The following is a 19730-nucleotide window of genomic DNA, read 5'->3' on the forward strand; positions in this document are numbered from 1 at the left end:
GGGCACATCACGCATTCACACTCTGAAAATAATCACTCCAAAAATGAAATGTTACGAGCTTTTCTCTCTCTGCAAAATTTCTTGCCATCTCCCATTGATGGAACTGGTCTAGATGGGGGGAAAAAGTCACGATCATCTGAAAAGCCTAAACAATAAACCTTGCGGTTACATTTTAAAAAAAAAAATCGGTCGATCCGGTCTTATGTCCCTAGTACTAGAAACCGGACCACCTAGGGCACCGATTCTAATATTAATAATCGGGAACCGGATCGGACCCATCTAGGACTTGAAATCGGACCACCGATCCGGCCTGGGTGGTTCTCGATTCGGGCGATCTGATTTGCTCACCCCTACTCTCCACGCCCGTGACCACCCTCACTTGCCTTTGCTAATACCTCGAATATCCGTTGCCGTTCGCTCCACGTCACCGTGGCACCTTCGCCTCCCTCGTCCATCACTCCCCCTCTTTTTATTCTTACAGTAGAGGCTTTGAGACCTCACAAATGATGGATACACCTACCCCCAACCAAATCTAACCGAAGCTTTTTGAGGCTAGGGATCTCGGATCCGCTACGTCAGTACAATTGAAGAGAGGGAGAGAGAGATGACATAGTTGGAAAACGTGGCCATTGCGGGCTATAGGGCCGTGCTACTTGAGCGGAACCGGTGACATGTACATTGACACATTGGCCTTTAACGGTTTCCAATATGTATTCAATGGAATGATAAATAAATATATAATTGAGAAATTCGTCGAAAAATTTATGATTAAATTAACAAATTATCTAAAAATTTATGATTAAATTGACAAAATTGAGAAGTTACCGGATAATAAATTTAAGATTTTTTGGATAATTGTCCTGCAGCTAAAGACATTAAAAAAATTCAAATCATCAGCAGACTCATTTTAATTTTGATGCGGCACTAAATGTAACAAATTTTAAATTATTAATTCCAATTCGGACTCCTCATTAATATGTGCTGTGTGCCTGCTTGAAGGCTAGTGGCTAGTATCTATCTGTTACCTCTGCTTAGTAGGCGTTCTTGGCATTAATAAGTACGGCGCGATATGAAGAAGGACCGGCGAGGCCCACGTCGGTGCAGGTGAACATAGAGCCGCTTCGAATCCATAAAAACGACTCATTTTCTAATTCAATCTTAAACTTTTTAACAATTTGCCAACGTAATTCTTCAGTGATTTTTGATCAAAATTACTTGAAATGACTAAATTGGCAAATCGTTAAAAAGTTTAGGAAAAAAATGATAAAATTGAAAGGTTTTATGATTAAATTGGCCACCGTACAATTATCACAATTAGAAGGATTATGATTGAATTGGCCACCATACCATATATTTAGGACTTTTGGGACAATTATCCCCTTATAAATAGTACCCGGGCGTCCAACCTTATCTCCTATGCAATGACTGATTTAAGACACCAAACCACATCCGAAATGGAGGTTGAGGTGGTATCCAAAGAATTCATCAAACCATCTTCTCCCACACCAAACCACCTCAAAAGCCACAAGCTATCCCTTCTTGATCAGTTCATGCCCCCCACGTATTGTCCCATGCTCCTTTACTACACCATCGAGGGAGCTGATCGAGCCACCAGAAAAACCACACCCATACAACTTCTGAAGCAATCTCTGTCCAAAACCCTAGCACTGTTCTATCCCTTCGCGGGGAAGATGAAGGACGACCTCTCCATCGACTGCAATGACGAGGGCGCTCTCTTCATTGAGGCCAGGGCCGAGTTCCCCCTGTCGCTGCTACTCGAACGGCCGGACATGGAAACGATCGGGAAGATCCAACCACGCGCCGCCGCATGGGGAGAAGGGGGACCAGGAGATCCCGTGGCGATGGTTCAAGCAACCACCTTCGCCTGTGGTGGAGTTGCAGTCTGCTTGCTACTTTCGCATACCATCGCAGATGGTGTCTCTTTCATGAGTTTCTTCAAGTGCTGGGCGGCCACGGCCCGCAACAGCGGCGGAACTCTGCGTCCCAACTTCGATGCGCCGTCCTTCTTCATTCCAGGAAAAACAGACACCAAAGAGGAAACCTACTCATCTCTCTGTGCCCCTTTTGCGAACGCAAGCAGGTATGGGAAATCCTGAATTTTATGATTGGATTCTAAATGAGACTTTTCCTTCTGTTCATGTCTCTACTATTATGACCAGAAAACTTGAAATGGTCTCACTTATTTGGTTAGCTTCGACTTCACCCATACCCTGTGTTTATTCGTGATAGATACTATCGGAAACATCAAATTTAGAACAAAGAACTCTAGGAACCCACACAAGCATCGATTTTGATGGTTTTCAATTAATCTTCCTGTATGACGAAAAAAAAAAAAAAAACTAATCTTCCTGGAGTACTAAAAAAAAGTTTACTATTGAAGCACCTGAAATTTTTCCAAGTGAAAGACTAGGTTGATTTTTTGACTTTTTTTTTTTTTTTTTTTTGGTTTACAAAATGCCAATGTAAAGTGGCTTCACAAAAGCATTTACTTAAAAAAGGAGGAAATATTCGAACGCTCAAACTTTGACAAAAAAGGTAATATTTGCATCGCAAGTAAATTTTCTGTCGAATCCAATTGGGCACACGTCGTAAATATTCTCATTGGGGGAATTTTCATTTTAGATGAGTCACATATTACCAAAAGGCAGGAGTAGACGCAACTTTCCATTACTGTAAATATCAGAATAAGATGCGTGAAAACTCTCTTTCCATTTTTGTTGAGCTCCGAATCGTAAAAGTAGCACATGAAGATTCCCTGTTGGGTACAGGATTCTGATGTTAGGCGACAATGAAATCGTATATTCACATTAAGGGGTTGCCTACAGATGAATCTATTTTTGCCTCGCTAGAGATGGCAACGTTTTATATTTGAGCAACACTAGGTTTCTAACCCCGGTCTATTAATTGATATGTTAAATGATGGGATTGATAGATATTGATATCGTCCTTTTCCCAAGGTGTGGTACGAGGAGATTCGTATTCGACGCATCAGCCACCGCGAGACTCAAGGCCAAAGCATCCAACTCGCAAGTGCGGAACCCGACTCGAGCGGAAGTCGTCACGGCTTTGATGCTCAAATCGATCACAGCGGCATGGAACAAGGCATCCAACCTTGACAAGCCAGGGGCATTGCTCCAACCCCACAACCTCCGTCCAAAAGCCATCTCGAGTTTCCCCGACGATGCCATCGGGAACTACGTATGGCCCATGCCCATGCTGTGTGAGCCCGAAGCGAAGGACAACGACCTGCCCGGCCTCGTCAGCCGGCTCCGAGAAATGAAAGCCAAAGTAGACGGCCCATTCGTCAGAAGCTTTGTAGGCGATGGTGGATCGGCCGCGCTCCGTCAAGGCATTAGGGAAATCAGTGAGTCCTTGGCTCGAGCGCAGGGTCTCGTGTCGATCACGAGTTGGTGTAACTTCGGTCACTATGAAATCGATTTCGGGTGGGGGAGGCCGGCATGGGTGAGCGCGGTCGGGACCACGGAGGAAACGCAAAATCTGAAGGTGGATATCGTGATTCTACTGGACACGAAGTCGCGCGAAGGAGTCGAAGCATGGGTTTTCACGGGCGAGGACCAGCTCGACGTATTAGAGCAAAACGAGGAGCTTTTGGAGTTTGCTTCAGTAGATCCATCTGCTTTCGAGATTTGACTGATGACCTAGGGTTAAATAAATGGATTTTCATTAGGTCCATTGCAAAGGAAATAATTTACACAATGACCGTCGGACCGGAGACATGTGAAAAAAAAAAATAAATATCGCTTGCGCAATTATACCGAACTCACATGTTAATTATCCAATAGTGAATGTGTAAGCTTTTTTTTTTTTTTTTCCCTTCCTCTAACGATGGACTCGAGAATAGTCCTAAATAAAGGAGGATTATTTGAGTAAAAAGAAGACTTTGTTTAGCTTTCTACGGAAAAAGAATTTCGTTCCGTTTAACTTTACCTAAACAATCTCGCTTTCGGGGACAACCTCGTAAATTTACTATTCGAAATTGACCAAAATGTCTATAACTTTAAGGAAATTCATTTTGTTAAGCGTGTCTCGAGACACCTGTTAAGTAACTAACTATAAAGCATTACAACTTTCGATGCATAAGTTATTCTTATATCGTGTGTAATCAGTACGTTGAGAAATGAAATCTACCGTGATTGCCTCTCTGCTGCCACTTCGCCTTCCCCCTTCTTTCTCTTTCACTATTTATTGTGAAATTTTTCGCTATTTATTTAAATATATTGTTAATAATTATATTATCTACGTATGTTGACCCGGCGGCATGTAACAGTCCACGCCGACATGTTTGTTTACATACTTAACGAAAGGAACAGTACGATCGAAAAAAATAATTAATTCGAGGACTCAATTGGCCAGAAAGAAAAGTTAAGATGCCTGCTTGCATAAATAGAGAATGTTAGAGATCACCGACGCGTTTATACCAAAATTAAAGATGGCAAGTACGCTCAGTTAATTGCTTACGGATATAGCAATTTCAAACAACAAAAGTTATATCATCGATAATTCATGTTGATTCCGATGGGTCACAAGATGTAACAATGGTTACTAAATATTTCAAATGGCTTAGTTAAGACGTAAGGAAAATGACACAAATGATCTTTAAACTATGAAATGTGCAATGTGATCATTGCAGTTTAGCCCAAATGTGCAATGCCATCCATTAACTTTTAATTTGTTCAATATGTCCCTGAACTTTTGATATATGTACGAATTAGTCAATGCCGTCCCTTAACTTAAATTAATGAAGGATAACTTCAGTTATTTTCATATAGTTTAGGGACTAATTTGAATTTTTATCAAAATTTTAAGAACCACGCCGAACAAATTAAAAGTTCATGGACGACATTGCACATTAAGCTAAAGTGTAAGCATCACATTAAAAAAATTGAAAGTTAAGGGAACACATTACATATTTAATCAAAGTTCGGAGATAATTTGTGTCATTATCCCTTCAAATATATCCTGCGTGGCTACTAGTAACTAGGATCTTTGGATCATCTCGGGCTAGTACCTTTTATTTCCTCTCTCACGCACACAACCACAAGCCAAGCCAAACCATCATAAATAAAGGCAACCGCCGTATCCCAAGTCCGGTTCAGGTGAAGCATTATGAGTCACTTTTGTTAAAAGCAACGGATGAAAGAGGAAAGGGGCATCATAAGAGTGGGCTAAAAGAAACTTTAGTAGGCTTGAAGTTTTGGTAGGAAAAGCTGACATAATGGTTGAAACATTGTGGGTCTCGTTCATAGTATCGCCATAGCAGAAGCTTCATGGTGGCCCGCCGCAGATGACAAACAGGCACCTAGTACCTCTAGGTATCTCGTATGCAATCCATGTGCAAATCTTTTCCAATCACTCTATGAAAAGAGAGGCTTTGGCATATTTTATTTATGATCTTGCATATCACGCATCATGTTCTTTTGCATAGAAAATTGAGATTAAAACTCCCACAAAAAAACATTCATCATTTGCATTATCAAAATTTAGGATTCAAGTTTATCTTTGGGCAAAACCTCTGTGAGCCTCCACTCAAAGAGGGGCAGCTGTTGACACATAAATTTTGATTTTTCATTAGGCATTCAATTTTTTTTTTTGCATAAAAATTAGAGCTAATTCTAGTTCTTCCAAAAATAATTGATTCATCATTCATATTTAATTTTCTTGTTCATGCATTCCATTTGCATTATTTTGCAATGATGGCAAGGAATTGAGCTCAAATTGACAGGTGATCGGAGGGAAAAGTACACTTTCGGTGCCAAAAGTTGTGTACGGAGATCACTTTGATGCCAAAAGTTTCAATAGGATCATTTTGGTGCCTCCGATGAGAATCTCCGGTCAAAATTGCCACATGTCATTAATAATTATTTTTTAATGAAAAATAACAATTAAAAAAAGAATAAGTCCACGTGGGCTACCACGTGGACTTATGCACTTTAAAATAAATTAAAATAAAACAAATACAAATTTTAAAATTAGCTAAAAATTAAATTCATTTAAAATACAAACTTTATTGAAAATAAATTAAAAATAAGCTAAAAAATTTTAAAAAAGAACCTTAAGCTTAAAAAAAAAAATATGGGTGGACATCCAGGCCCTCCCCTAGGTCCGGTCGAGGGCCACCACCTGCAAGCCCTCATCTACAGCCACCGAGGGTCGTCGGCAATGCCCCACCACCACCGGTCATTACCAAGGATGTGGGGCGGTGGCGGCGAGGGCTGTGCAACCCCTCGTTGCCTGCAAGTTCACCCCTTTTTTCTGATTTTTTACTTTTTTTGTTAATTCTTAACTTAATTTTTCAAGTTATTTTGAAAAAATAATTTGTATTTTTTTATTTTTGTAAACTAATTAAGTTTTTATGTAATTTATTTGACAAAAAAAACTAATTAAGTTTTTATTTTTTAAAAATTTTACATTTTATAATTGTCGACTAGATCTCGACGGTGCCACGTCAGCTTCAAATAATAATAAAATAATGCCGGTCAAATTTCCGGCGGAGCAAATCAAACTTGCCACTAAAACGATCATTTTTAAAAAAAACTTGGCACTAAAGTGATCCGATTGAAACTTTTGACACTAAAAGTATACTTTTCCTGGCGATCGAACTAGGCATGACATGTGAAATTCGGTTAAGTATAGGGGGTGTGCCAAATTTTATTAAAGGGTTCAGACATATTTTCAGATTTAATTCATCCAATTTATGCTCATTTAAATATTAAAGGATTTTAATTATTTATTTAATTAATTAAAGCCCAATTTGACTTTGAAAATGTGCGAATGAGCCCACAAGGAGTGAGATTTTCAGCCACAATTGATTCACAGCCGAATTCCATAAAAAAGCCCCCAACTTTGGGTTTTGTCCCAAATCTACCCTCAACTATGTTTTGTTTCATAAAAAACCTCCAACTTTTATTTTAGTCCCAAATCTACCCCAATTATTCTTCCATTAAAATCACCGTTAAGTGATCTGACGTGGCAATTCCACATCAGCATAAAATTCACGTCGGATATTGACGTGGAAAAACACCACAGAAACGTCGCTCTTTGCTCGGAATATTGGGGGAGTTAGGGCTTGCTTTTCTTCTTCAATTCGAGAACGTGGTCGCTCCCTCCATCAGCTCAACGCAACGATTCCGGATCCAGAGGCAATGGTCGTTCCCTCCATCAAGTTCATTCGACACGACGAAGCCGGAGCTGGTGGCGGTCGCTCCTCTATCGGGTTCATACGACGCTATGATTTCGGAACCCGAGCCAATGGTCACTCCCTCGATCGGGTTTGCTCGATGCAACGAAGCCAGAGCCAGAGCCACCGAGCTTCTCCATCCCCCTCACCTTGGGAGAGTTAGGGGTTACTTCTTCTTTTTCTTCAATTTGCGTTTAATTTGGTTTGGTAGATCTTAGAACTTATCCAAGAATCCCTTGCAAGAAATTGAATCATTCCTTGTACATTGTCTCTCCAAATCTTCTGAAATTCCAGTTGATTTTTGTCAATTACGATCATCTTGAGTGGAGAAAACTGTGAAAAATCCTAGCGACAACCGTGTATCTATTTTTTTGTTTGTTCCTTTTCCCCTAAATTCAGCTTCCATCATTTTTGTTGAAGTACGAGTACACTTATCTTGTATTTTTCAATTTTTGCTATTCTTGTTACATTTGAGTTTGAAGCTTCATGTTTGGGGCTTCTTGTTGTTTCACTGCTGTCTGTTAGTCAGCACCTTCAATATCAATCCTAGAAGAATGCTAGTTGATTGTTGTGGTAGTCAATGTTTCCAAGATGTGAATTGTGTTGTTTATAGTTCAATTCAATCAATGTAATGTGTGCGACATTGAACTTGCAGGTTGACCATCGATTTGCTAGCAATTTTTGCTCATCGAAAATTGGAGTGTTACTAGGTTAAATCAGAAATAATGGTGAGTTCATTCAATTGTTGACTCTTTATGTTCGAAATTGTTTTTAGTTATCAGCTTATAACTTTGTGTATTTTTTAACGGAATGAAAGTAACAGCGATTGTAGCTCATTGGATTGGAGTGATAAAGAACCAAATATATTAGATGATGAAGAATCGGCAACAAGGGAGATCGTGATAGGATTCAAAGAAGCGGGAATAGAAGAGGAGGCAGATGACAGTCCAGATTTAGTTGTGGGTTCCCCCGATGTTGTTTTATATGAAAATGAGGCAGCTAATGAAGATGCAGATTCTGATAGTGAATCTCTAAGTGGTTGCCCTAGCAGAATTGAGCATTGAACCGATGGTTATGAGGATGTGATTCGCTATACAATCTTTAGGGATAACCTACAAAGGGAAGGCTGGCTTGATGTATCGGCTCACCAAGCACCGCACAAGGTTGCTCTTAGTCTTAAACTTTCAACTTGTGACATCAACATATCTATTTACAGTTTACTGAAAGATCTACTAAAACAAAACCAATATATAATTCCTTCTTGACCTTCCTATAGGTGATCCATCCAGGAGTAAGCTAATAGATTTCTGAATCCAAAGATTTAGCACGGATTCTTCCAAGCCCTATAATCGCAATCTTCATATTCATTTTAACATCTTAACATGCAATTTAATTAAACTAGGATTCGCAACTAATAAGATATTGGGAGGCCGATTAGACACCTAAGTAAGTGTGAGAAAATACTTTAGCCCTCTCAAATTGAATGCAATAGGACAAATGACTAAACACTCTAATAGCATGGTTTCTCCTATTTTCAAGACTCCACTCCCTCGCGAGCAGGATTTTCATCAAAAGAAGTTGTCGGATAGATGAGTTACGCTGTCGGGAGGATTTTTCCTCTCAAATTGAATGCAACAGGAATTGATTACATTAGGTAAATCTAACGCCCTTTCGGTACATTTTCTTTTTCAAAAATATATTTATCAAGCAACTTAGGTTAATTTTAAACCTAGCCACTAACATGCGATAGATGATCATGCAGGTGCGCAATCATTAAACTAACACTATATAATAAAGGTGTTTAAATAAATAAGTTACTAGAAAATAAAAATTCAAACATCTCAAACTTATTGACTAAACTATATGAATGCATGTAATGCACACTTAAATCTAAACATTCTAAATGCTACAAATTTAACATGTAAAATGAAATCTATATGTACCTAATTCTAGGGCACACATGACAACACTTCTCGGGTGGAATTTATGCTCCAGAAGTGCTTTTGGAGCACAAATCCATTTGGTACGCAACTCTTGGAGTAGAAATCCATTTGATCACGGAACTTCATTTTTCTATTATGCTCCAAAAATAGTTTTGGAGCCGCTTGAAAAAGTATAAAAAAAAAAAAAAAAGGTACTTCTCTCCATAAATAGAAGAATCAACTTCTGCTAAGAAGAAGTAGTAGAAAAATCAACTTCCGACCAAAAGCTGATTTCTAGAGTAGAAGTTGTTGCCATGGCGCCCTAAATTAACATGAACTATTCTAACATGGCATGCAAATTGGATTATGTGAACATGGCATTTAAATCATTAAATCACATGGAAATGATGACGAGGCAATGATGTGGCAAATATGATAACATGGCATTTATGACGTGGCATGGTGAGATGGCATGATGACACAACAAGATATTATGTCGTGGCAAAACAAGATATGTGGTAATATGACATGGTAAGATGGCATGGCAAATACCGATGCAACCTATTCTATACGATATGCACATACTTTTTTTGAAATTTTTTTATTAAAATTTTTGTAATGAATAAATAACAAAACGAATTACCTAATCTGAAGAGTTATCCAACTTGAATTAGGAAATAAAATAAATTAAATACTATTCTTACTTGAAAACTTGTCCGGGATCACTAGATATTATCTTATCTATACATGAAATTCTATCGAGAAAAGAGATCTTATCTATTACACAATTCAATGTTTTTGTATTTTTTTAAACAAGAAAGTTAAGCAAGAACTCAAAACTGAAAACAAATCAACCGACAACTCAATCCTAATGCGTAAAGATCAAAATACCAATTTTTCACGCAACACATAACCTTATCTCGCCTAAAGATCAAATTACCGATCCCACGCACGTTTGAAATTATGAAAGTTTCCTAATTTGGATATGTCTCGGAATCTCAAAATAGCCAAATGAGATCACGACAACCCAAATTAGGCAGTAAAATCTTGAATTGATATCGACGGGTGACTAGTGAGAGTCGATCAACGGGATCGTCGGTGATTGCTCGGGAATCACGGCGTGGACCGGCATGTTGGCCTGGTTGGCTTCACAAACTTCGAGTGGTGGCTTGGTTACTAAAGTGGATCGGCAACCACATCGAATAGGTTGTTGACAGTGATGTCACACTAGAAAACTTACAAAAAATGGAAACCAGCTTCATTGTCGTGGATTCTCGATGGTCTAGAAGAGCAGCGATGGCGTGACTAACGAAGGGAGCAACGGCAACGTCGTGGAATGGCAGCAGCTCACTGTTAGAGGGCATGGCCGAGAGGGTCGCTGCGGAGCAGGGGATGTCATGGATGTGGGGTTGCTGGCGGGGTGACGTCGATCATGGTATGGAAGCAACAGTAAGTGCAAGGACGGGCGTGACAACATGTAGAGCAGCAACGATCGGCATCGGGAACTTCGGGGCAGCGGGAACACAGCTTAGTCGACACGGCTAGGGCCGGGGAGCCGGGCGGGGAGCAATAAAATGCCCGCGGAGGGCTGGTGCGTTGCGGTGAGGCATGACTGATGGTGGTGAAGCACGGACTCTTTCTCTCACTTACCTTTTTTCTCTTCTCTTGTGCATATTTTTGTGCTCTTCATGTTTTGACCCCCCTTAATTGTGAAGAATTTAATTTGTAATGGATATTAGGTTTTGTTATTCCCTAATCCTGATCATGGACTTGACTCTTTAATCCTCATAGGTTTATTTTCAGCCACATTAAAGTAACGGGCTCTATTGATATTAAGCTCAAAGCCTTTTATCGGCTCTAACTTTCACGGGCTTAATCCAACTCATTTAAAGCTAAGAACCCATGGCCATTCACCAATGTGATTTTTGGCTAGTGTGTGTTCTATGGGATTAGCCAAATTTTGGCTCTCTCATGGGCTCAGTCCAAATAATTCAATTCAATTCAGAATCTTCCGTCGCTGATTCAATCAATTATGCGATGCAAAATGCTCCTCATAACTATATGCAATTTAAATAATTAATTTTTGCTTAGAGGCCGGAATAGATCTCTAATTTCATATGCAGTAAATGTTTAAATAGGTTGTCAAAATTTAGGTGTTAACATATTCGAAAACTTCAATTGGCCAAAAAAATGAAAAAAGAAGCTTAAGAGCTTGGTCAAACGAATTAATAATGTTGAGAGACTATCGGTGACTTCATGCCAAAAATAAAGATAGCAAACACAATTAGCTAGTGGTTACAGCAACGGTAATTTGAAAAGACAGGATTCAAATCACCATAAATTTACTTTGATTTTGGTGCCTCACAAAATACGACAATTTTTAAAGCAATATTTCCAATTTGGACTCATTATTCCTGTCAATTCTTTCTGTCTTATTCGGATCACCTCATTCCTACATAGTGAGTGAGACCCAGTTTAATATATCATGTGTGGCTATTAATGGCTAGTACCTATGTACTACTGTAGTTTAGAGGTGGCAAAATAGATCCAACTACGCATGTTCCATTTATATGCTAGAGATGGGTTTAAAATGAGTTATTCAATTTTATGAAAGGGTCAAAATAAGTTATAAGAAACAAACACCAATTAAATATGGGTCGAGATGGGTTTAATTCGGACCCATCTTCAATTCTAATAGTCCATATCCATCTCTAGTCTTCACTTACAGATACCAAGCTGTGATTACATTTAGAAAAACCTCTCGTCTAAACTCACTCAAACTCGAACAAAACCAAGCACTTCATATTCATTCACTTATAGTGGCATCACCAAAGGTCAAAACCTAATTTCTGGGTGAGGGCCGCGACCCTTGCCTGCTGTCGGCAGCGGTTGTCGGCCATTGGCCGGTGCTCAACGACCACCGCCGACCATACCCCACCCTCACCGGCCATTGCCGGCGATGGTGGGAGGGAGTGGCGAGGGCTGTGCAAGGCATTCCTTTTTTTTTTTTTCACTTTTCTTTAGTTTTTTTAGCTTATTTTTTCAACTTTTATTGTTTAATATGGTTTTTAACTTTTTTTTTTTTTACTACCGATTGGATCCTATGGCGAGTCACGTAGGCTTAAGTTATTGATAAAAAAAAAATTACAACGTAGGATTTTCAGCCTAGAATATCGGAGTTGGCACTTAAGTGATAGTTTAAAAAAAAGTGGGCACTTAAGTCGGTGTTATGCACAAATTTTGGCACTTCTGATATCCTTTTATCGGAAGAATTGCTAAGAATTGGAGGTCTTATTGGATTGGTTATAGATTGAGATGGGTACGAGCCTTTAAAATTCTATTGCATGAAAATACGTCAATATTGATTAAGTGGGTCAATTTTCGTCATATCCATTATATGATCCAGTCCATCCATTTGACAGATTTAGATAGACTCTTACATTTTATTTTTTGTTTAATCTAAATTTTCTGGTAGATGCACTTTAAATTTTTCTTAACTTGAAACAGCCAAAAGTTCACAATATAAAAATATTAACACATGCATACACATACAACTTTTTCATATTTCTTTTTGAAATTTGCTTTCTGAAATTTTTAACCAAATAGGCCCTAACTTTTAAACTGGGATGGAGATTTTATGCGGTTAGAATGTCGAGGTATATGGATATCTTGCCCAATAATAATTCTAGATTGACCAAAATGTCCCTAACTTGACGGAAAATGCATTTCGCTAACGAGTGTCACGAAACACTTGTTAAGAAAGTAATTATAAAAACATTACAGTTTTTCTAGCGTCATGCATAATCGATGCCTTTAAATTTTGAATATAGTAAAACAGCCACTGCTTCAATTAAACTCGTTAACACGATCTTAAAAAAACTTATCTCGAAAGTTTAGATCTAACTTCTCTCCAGCTCTCTCCTCACCATTAGGGGTGATCGATTCCCGGTCCAGTTCGGTTTCCATTTTTTGAAACCGGGGGACCGGACCGGTTCTCGTCGGTTCCAAGGAACTAATAACACAACAAATTTCTGCACGTGCTTAGGACAGAGAGCATCTTTTCCTTTTTCAAGATTCATCGCTATTTCTTTACTCTGGTTTTAGCTTCTTGGATGTGATTTGATTACTCGTCAAGATTTTGCCCTTCTCGGTGATAGAAGAAGGCAATCACAAAATAGCAAACAACAAAAGAACATCGCTAGATGTGGGTGTGTGTCCGCAGGCACATCACGCATTCACACTTTGAAAATAATCACTCCAAAAGTGAAAAGTTACGAGCTTTTCTCTCTCTGCAAAATTTCTTGCCATCTCCCATTAATGGAGCTGGTCTAGATGGAGGGGAAAAAGTCATGATCATCTGAAAAGCCTAAACAATAAACATTATGGTTACTTTTTTTTTTTAAAAACTCGACCGGTCCGGTCCGGTCCTATGTCCCTAGAACCAGAATCAGACCGCCCGGGCTCCGATTCTAATATTAAGAATCGGGAACTAGACCGGACCCATCTAGAACCGGGAACCGGATCACCAGTCCGGTCCGGGTGGTTCCCGATTCGAACGATCCAATTTGCTCACCCCTACTCTCCACCTCTGTGACCACCCTCACTTGCCTTTGCCGATACCTCGAATATCCATTGCTGCTCACTCCACATCGCTGTGGTACCTTCGCCTCCGTCGTCCATCGCTCCCTCTCTTTTTATTCTCATAGTAGAGGCTTTGAGACCTCACAAATGATGGATACACCTACCCTCAACCAAATCTAACCGAAGCTTTTTGAGACTAGGGATATCAGATTCGCTACATCAGTACAATTGAAGAGAGGGAGAGAGAGATGACACTTTTTTTTTTTTTTTTGGGTCCAATAGAGATGACACACTTGGACGTGGCCATTGCGGGCTATAAGGCCGTGCAACTTGAGCGGAACCGGTGACATGTACGTTGACACATTGGCCTTTAACGGTTTCCATTATGTATTCAATGGAATGATAAATAAATATGTAATTGAAAAATCGTCAAAAAAATTATGATTAAATTAGCAAATTTTGTAAAAATTTATGATTAAATTGATACAATTGAGAAGTTAAGGACTTAATTGGTTACTGGATAATAAATTTAGGATTTTTTGGATAATTGTCCTGCAGCTAAAGACATTAAAAAAATTCAAATCATTAGCAGACTCATTTTAATTTTGATGCGGCACGAAATGTAACAAATTTTAAATTATTAATTCCGATTCGGACTCCTCATTAATAATATGTGCCGGGTGGCTGCTTGGAGGCTAGTGGCTAGTATCTACGTGTTACATCTGCTTAGTAGGCGTTCTTGGCATTAATAAGTACGGCGCCTTCATGAAGCAGAACCGGCGAGCCCCACGTCCGGTGCAGGTGAACATAGAGCCGCTTCGAATCCATAAAAACGTGTCATGTACTTTTTACTTCACCTAAATTTTGTAGATGGATGCACTTTGAATTCTTCTAAACTTAATAGAACCCAAACTTTTTGCAACGAACTTAATTGAAGCCTAACCAAATAGGCCCTACCGTCAGAATTGGATGGAGATTTTCTGAAGTTGGAACTTCGAGGTATGAATATCTTGTCCACTTGTTATACGAGATTGGCCAAAATGACCCTAACTTTAAGACAATATGTCTCCTTAACGAGTGTCCCGAGGCATTTTGAAAACAATCAATTATGGAAACATGTATAATTTCAATGCGATAATTGCCCTCGGGCTATGCAATAGCAACTTCAAAAATGAATAATTACAATCAAATTATAAAAAGCATTTAGAGAGATCGTTCAGCGACCCTAAAGAAATTTATCTTAGATATTTAAACCTAACTTCTTTCTAGCTCTCCCCTCTTTGCCCCCATTGCCGCCACTCTTGCGTTCGCCCTTGACTCACACCTCCCTTGTTGCCTGGAGCCACACCACCGTCGCTCCCTCTCTTTTAATCTCAAAATAGAGGTTAAAGAATTTAGGAATGAAGAGCCGTCAAATAGGTGGGTCATGTTTGGGTTGAGTCGAAAATAGTCTAACCCAAGATGGTTAATTTAACCCGTTTTGACTCATTTATATGCAATACAAATTGAGTGCCTCATGCCCGACCTAATCCATTTACTAAACTACTTACATATTTAATCCAACATATGAAAATCCATATCCGTCTAGTTAACCCATCTTAAGCTTTTCATGTGTATATGTTATTTGGATATAATTGATATTTCCACTGTAAGGTGCTAAAGAATTGGCTTTCAAAATGGCATAGAATTTTCACTTCTCATATTAAATTCACAATGAAAAATAAGAGAAAGTACTTGGTAGTGAACTTATAAAATTATAATGACAAATAACGTGGAGGAATTGAAATTTAAATTAAATGAAATGTCATTGCAACGACAAGAACTAAGATTACAACACTACAAAATAATAATAATAAATAAATAAATAAATTACAATGCCAAATACAATCGAGAAAAAATATTACTCCACAGTGGCACCTCTGCCTTCACCTCAGGAATGTGTTGCGGGGGAAGAAATGGAAAACCGGGAAATGAGAAGAGAAAATATTTGTTCGACCAAAAAAATAAAAAAAGGAAATATTGGGAATACAAAAAGGAAAAGTAAAATAGAAAAAAGGGAGAAAACAAATGTATGTTATTTTCCGAATCCATTTTTGTTGAGCTGTCAATATCTCAATAGCAGTAAATTGCAGATTCCTACTTAAGATCTATCTATATGACAACTCTTACAAAAAGGGAAAATTGTATCAATTTAGTCATAAACATATTGTACGGCAGCCAATTAAATCCTACGCCTTTCAAGTGTGTCAATTTAGTCATAAATCTATTATACGACAGCCAATTTAATCTTAAACCTTTCGATTATAGTAATTTATCTTAACCCCCTTAACAATTTTCTAATTTAATCTTAAACTTTTTAATAATTTGCCATCATAATCCTTTAGCGATTTTTTGCCAAAATTACTTGGAATGACTAAATTGGCAAATCATTAAAAAGTTCAGGAAAAAGATGGCAAAATCAAAAGGTTTATGATTAAATTGGTCGTGGTACAATAGGTTTATGAATAAATTGGCACAATTAGAAGGATTATGATTAAATTGGCCACCATACTATATATTTAGGACTTTCGGGACAATTATCCCCTTATAAATAGTACCTGGGCGTCCAACCTTGTCTCCTATGCAATGACTGATTTAAGACACCAAACCGCATCCAAAATGGAGGTTGAGGTGGTATGCAAAGAATTCATCAAACCATCTTCTCCCACACCAAACCACCTCAAAAGCCACAAATTATCCCTTCTTGATCAGTTCTTGCCCCCCATGTACGGTCCCATGGTCCTTTACTACACCATCGAGGGAGCTGATCGAGCCACCAGAAAAACCACACCCATACAACTTCTGAAGCAATCTCTGTCCGAAACCCTAGCACTGTTCTATCCCTTCGCAGGGAAGATGAAGGACGACCTCTCCATCGACTGCAATGACGAGGGCGCTCTCTTCGTTGAGGCCAGGGCCGAGTTCCCCCTGTCGCTGCTACTCGAACGGCCCGACATGGAAACGATAGGGAAGATCCAACCATGCGCCGCCGCATGGGGAGAAGTGGGACCAGGAGATCCCGTGGCGATGGTTCAAGCAACCACCTTCGCCTGTGGTGGGGTTGCAGTCTGCTTGCTACTTTCGCATACTATCGCAGATGGTGGCTCTTTCATGACTTTCTTCAAGTGCTGGGCGGCCACGGCTCGCAACAGCGGCGGAACTCTGCATCCCAACTTCGATGCGCCGTCCTTCTTCATTCCAGGAAAAACGGACACCAAAGAGGAAACCTTCTCATCTCTCTGTGCCCCCTTTGCGAACGCAAGCAGGTATGGGAAATCCTGAATTTTATGATTGGATTCTAAATGAGACTTTTCCTTCTGTTCATATCTCTACTATTATGACCAGAAAACTTGAAATGGTCTCACTTACTTGGTTAGCTTCGATTTCACCCTTACCCTGTGTTTATTCGTGATAGATACTATCGGAAATATCAGATTTAGAACAAAGAACTCTAGGAACCCACACAAGCATCGACTTTGATGGTTTTCAATTAATCTTCCTGGAGTACTATAAAATTTTACTATTGAAGCACCTGAAATTTTACTATTGAAGCACACGTCGTAAATATTATCATTAGGGAAATTTTCATTTTAGATGAGTCACATATTACCAAAAGGCAGGAGTAGACGCAACTTTCCATTGCTATAAATATCAGAATAAGATGCGTGAAAACTCTCTTTCCATTTTTGTTGAGCTCAGAATCGTAAAAGTAGCACATGAAGATTCCCTGTTGGGTACAGGATTCTGATGTTGGGCGACAATGAAATCGTATAATCACATTAAGGAGTTGCCTACAGATGAATCTATTTTTGCCTCGCCAGAGATGGCAACGTTTTATATTTGAGCAACGCTAGGTTTCTGACCCCGGTCCATTAATTGATATGTCAAATGACGGGATTGATAGATATTGATGTCGTCCTTTTCCCAAGGTGTGGCACTAGGAGATTCGTATTCGACGCATCAGCCATCGCGAGACTCAAGGCCAAAGCATCCAACTCGCAAGTGCGGAACCCGACTCGAGCGGAAGTCGTCACCGCTTTGATGCTCAAATCGATCACGGCGGCATGGAACAAGGCATCCAACCTTGACAAGCCGGGGGCATTGCTCCAACCCCACAACCTCCGTCCGAAAGCCATCTCGAGTTTCCCTGACGACGCCATCGGGAACTACATATTGCTCATGCCCATGCTGTGCGTGCCCGAAGAGAAGGACAACGACCTGCCTGGCCTCGTCAGCCGGCTCCGAGAAATGAAAGCCAAAGTAGACAGCCCGTTCGTGAGAAGATTTGTAGGCGACGGTGGATCGGCCGCGCTCCGTGAAGTCATTAGGGAAATCAGTGAGTCCTTTGCTCGAGCGCAGGGCCAGGTGACGATCACGAGTTGGTGTAACTTCGGTCACTATGAAATCGATTTCGGGTGGGGGAGGCCGGCATGGGTGAGCACGGTCGGGGCCACCGAGGAAACGCAAAATCTGAAGGTGGATGTCGTGACTCTACTGGACTCGAAGTCGCGCGAAGGAGTCGAAGCATGGGTTTTTACGGGCGAGGACCAGCTCGACGTACTAGAGCAAAACGAGGAGCTTTTAGAGTTTGCTTCAGTAGATCCATCTGCTTTCGAGATTTGACTGATGACCTAGGGTTAAATAAATGGATTTTCATTAGGGCCATTGCAAAGGAAATAATTTACACAATGACCGTCGGACCCGAGTGAAAAAAAAAAAATCGGTTTCGCAATTATGCCGAACTCACATGTTAGTTATCCAATGGTGAATGTGTAACCTTTTTTTTTTTCCTTACTGTAACGACGGACTAAAAATAGCCAAAAAATAAAGGAGGATTATTTAAATAAAAATAAGACTTTGTTTAGCTTTTTAGAGAGAAAGAACTTTGATTTTCTTATGTAGTGCTCTAATAAAGCCTAGGGTTAATACTACAAAAAATCTCATACTGGTACACCCGTGGCAAATTTAGCCCAATCTTTTTTATTAGGAAAAATCCTAAACTAGTACACATGTGATAAATTTATCTCAAATTATTTTTTTTTTACCATGAAAAACCCTAAACTAGTACATATATGACAAATTTACCCTAAACTTATTTTTTTTCAATGAAAAATCCCAAACTAGTACACCCGTGACAAATTTACTTTCTACTAAATTGGGTTAATAACACGAAAATTTTCAAATTAATACACATGTGACAAACATAAGGTAAAATCCCCAAAATGATACACCTCTCAACGGTCACGTGTCATCTAATTCAGCAATTTTACGGTTATATTTAGCAAAAAATAACGGAAGGTTAATTTGTCATAGGTGTATTAGTTTGAGGTAAATTTGTCACAAGTCTACTAGTCTGGAGTTTTTTTATTATCAAAAAAATAATTTAGGGTAAATTTATCACAAGTGTACAAGTTTGGAGTTTTTCGTGGTATTAACTCTAAAACATATTACTGGGCTCTCCATGTACTCTTTTCTACACACAAAAAATTATAGAAATTTGCAAATTCTCTTTTCCGCTCTCTTCTTAGCTTTACCTAAACAATCTCGCTTTTAGCGACGATCTCATAAATTTGCTATTCGAAATTGACAAAAATGTGCCTAACTTTATGGGAATCTATTTTGTTAAGCGTGTCTCGAGACACTTGTTAAGGAACCTATTATTACAATTTCCAATGCATTAATTGTTCTCGTATTATGTACAATCGGTGCGTTGAAAAATGAAATACAATAAATAATGTACGCTTAACCAGTAGTTCAAGAGAATTCGCTGAGAAGACCCTAAAGAAATTTGTCTTGAAAATTTAGCCTGACTTCCCTCTAGCTCTCTCCTCTCCGCCTCTATCACCGCCGTCACTTGCTTTTGCCCTTGCCTCGCACCTCTGTCGCCTCCCGCTTCGTACCTCCGTCGCCATTTCGCCTCCGTTCCATGGCTCCCCTTTTACTCTCAGAATAGAGGGTTAGAGACCTCA

The 19730-nt window shown here is 39.3% G+C and overlaps 1 protein-coding gene across 3 annotated transcripts; it reads left to right on the forward strand.

Moving 5' to 3' along the window:
* The first annotated feature begins 1428 nt into the window (after positions 1–1428).
* LOC115738683 (stemmadenine O-acetyltransferase-like) lies at positions 1429–18584 on the forward strand. 3 transcript variants are annotated; one of them, XM_048275284.1, is made up of 3 exons: positions 1429–2101; positions 2979–3665; positions 18457–18584. In XM_048275284.1, the coding sequence occupies exons 1-3, from the start codon at positions 1455–1457 to the stop codon at positions 18527–18529; spliced, it is 1407 nt and encodes a 468-aa protein (XP_048131241.1). In that variant the 5' UTR covers positions 1429–1454; the 3' UTR covers positions 18530–18584. The 3 variants fall into 3 exon arrangements, with proteins under 3 accessions (XP_048131241.1, XP_048131242.1, XP_030527249.2); XM_030671389.2 differs by lacking the exons at positions 1429–2101; positions 2979–3665 and adding exons at positions 16360–17027; positions 17691–18377 and having other exon boundaries at positions 18457–18583; XM_048275285.1 differs by lacking the exon at positions 18457–18584 and having other exon boundaries at positions 2979–4063.
* The last annotated feature ends 1146 nt before the right edge of the window (positions 18585–19730 follow it).

This window comes from Rhodamnia argentea, chromosome 2, assembly GCF_020921035.1.
Source record: "Rhodamnia argentea isolate NSW1041297 chromosome 2, ASM2092103v1, whole genome shotgun sequence".
NCBI lineage: Eukaryota > Viridiplantae > Streptophyta > Magnoliopsida > Myrtales > Myrtaceae > Rhodamnia > Rhodamnia argentea.

Coding starts and splice junctions, on each gene's coding strand:
- LOC115738683 (XM_048275284.1), top strand. CDS start 1,455: ATGGAGGTTGAGGTGGTATCCAAAGAATTCATCAAACCATCTTCTCCC. Junction 2,102..2,978: donor CCTTTTGCGAACGCAAGCAG/GTATGGGAAATC, acceptor CCTTTTCCCAAG/GTGTGGTACGAGGAGATTCG. Junction 3,666..18,456: donor GTAGATCCATCTGCTTTCGA/GATTTGACTGAT, acceptor ACACAATGACCG/TCGGACCCGAGTGAAAAAAA.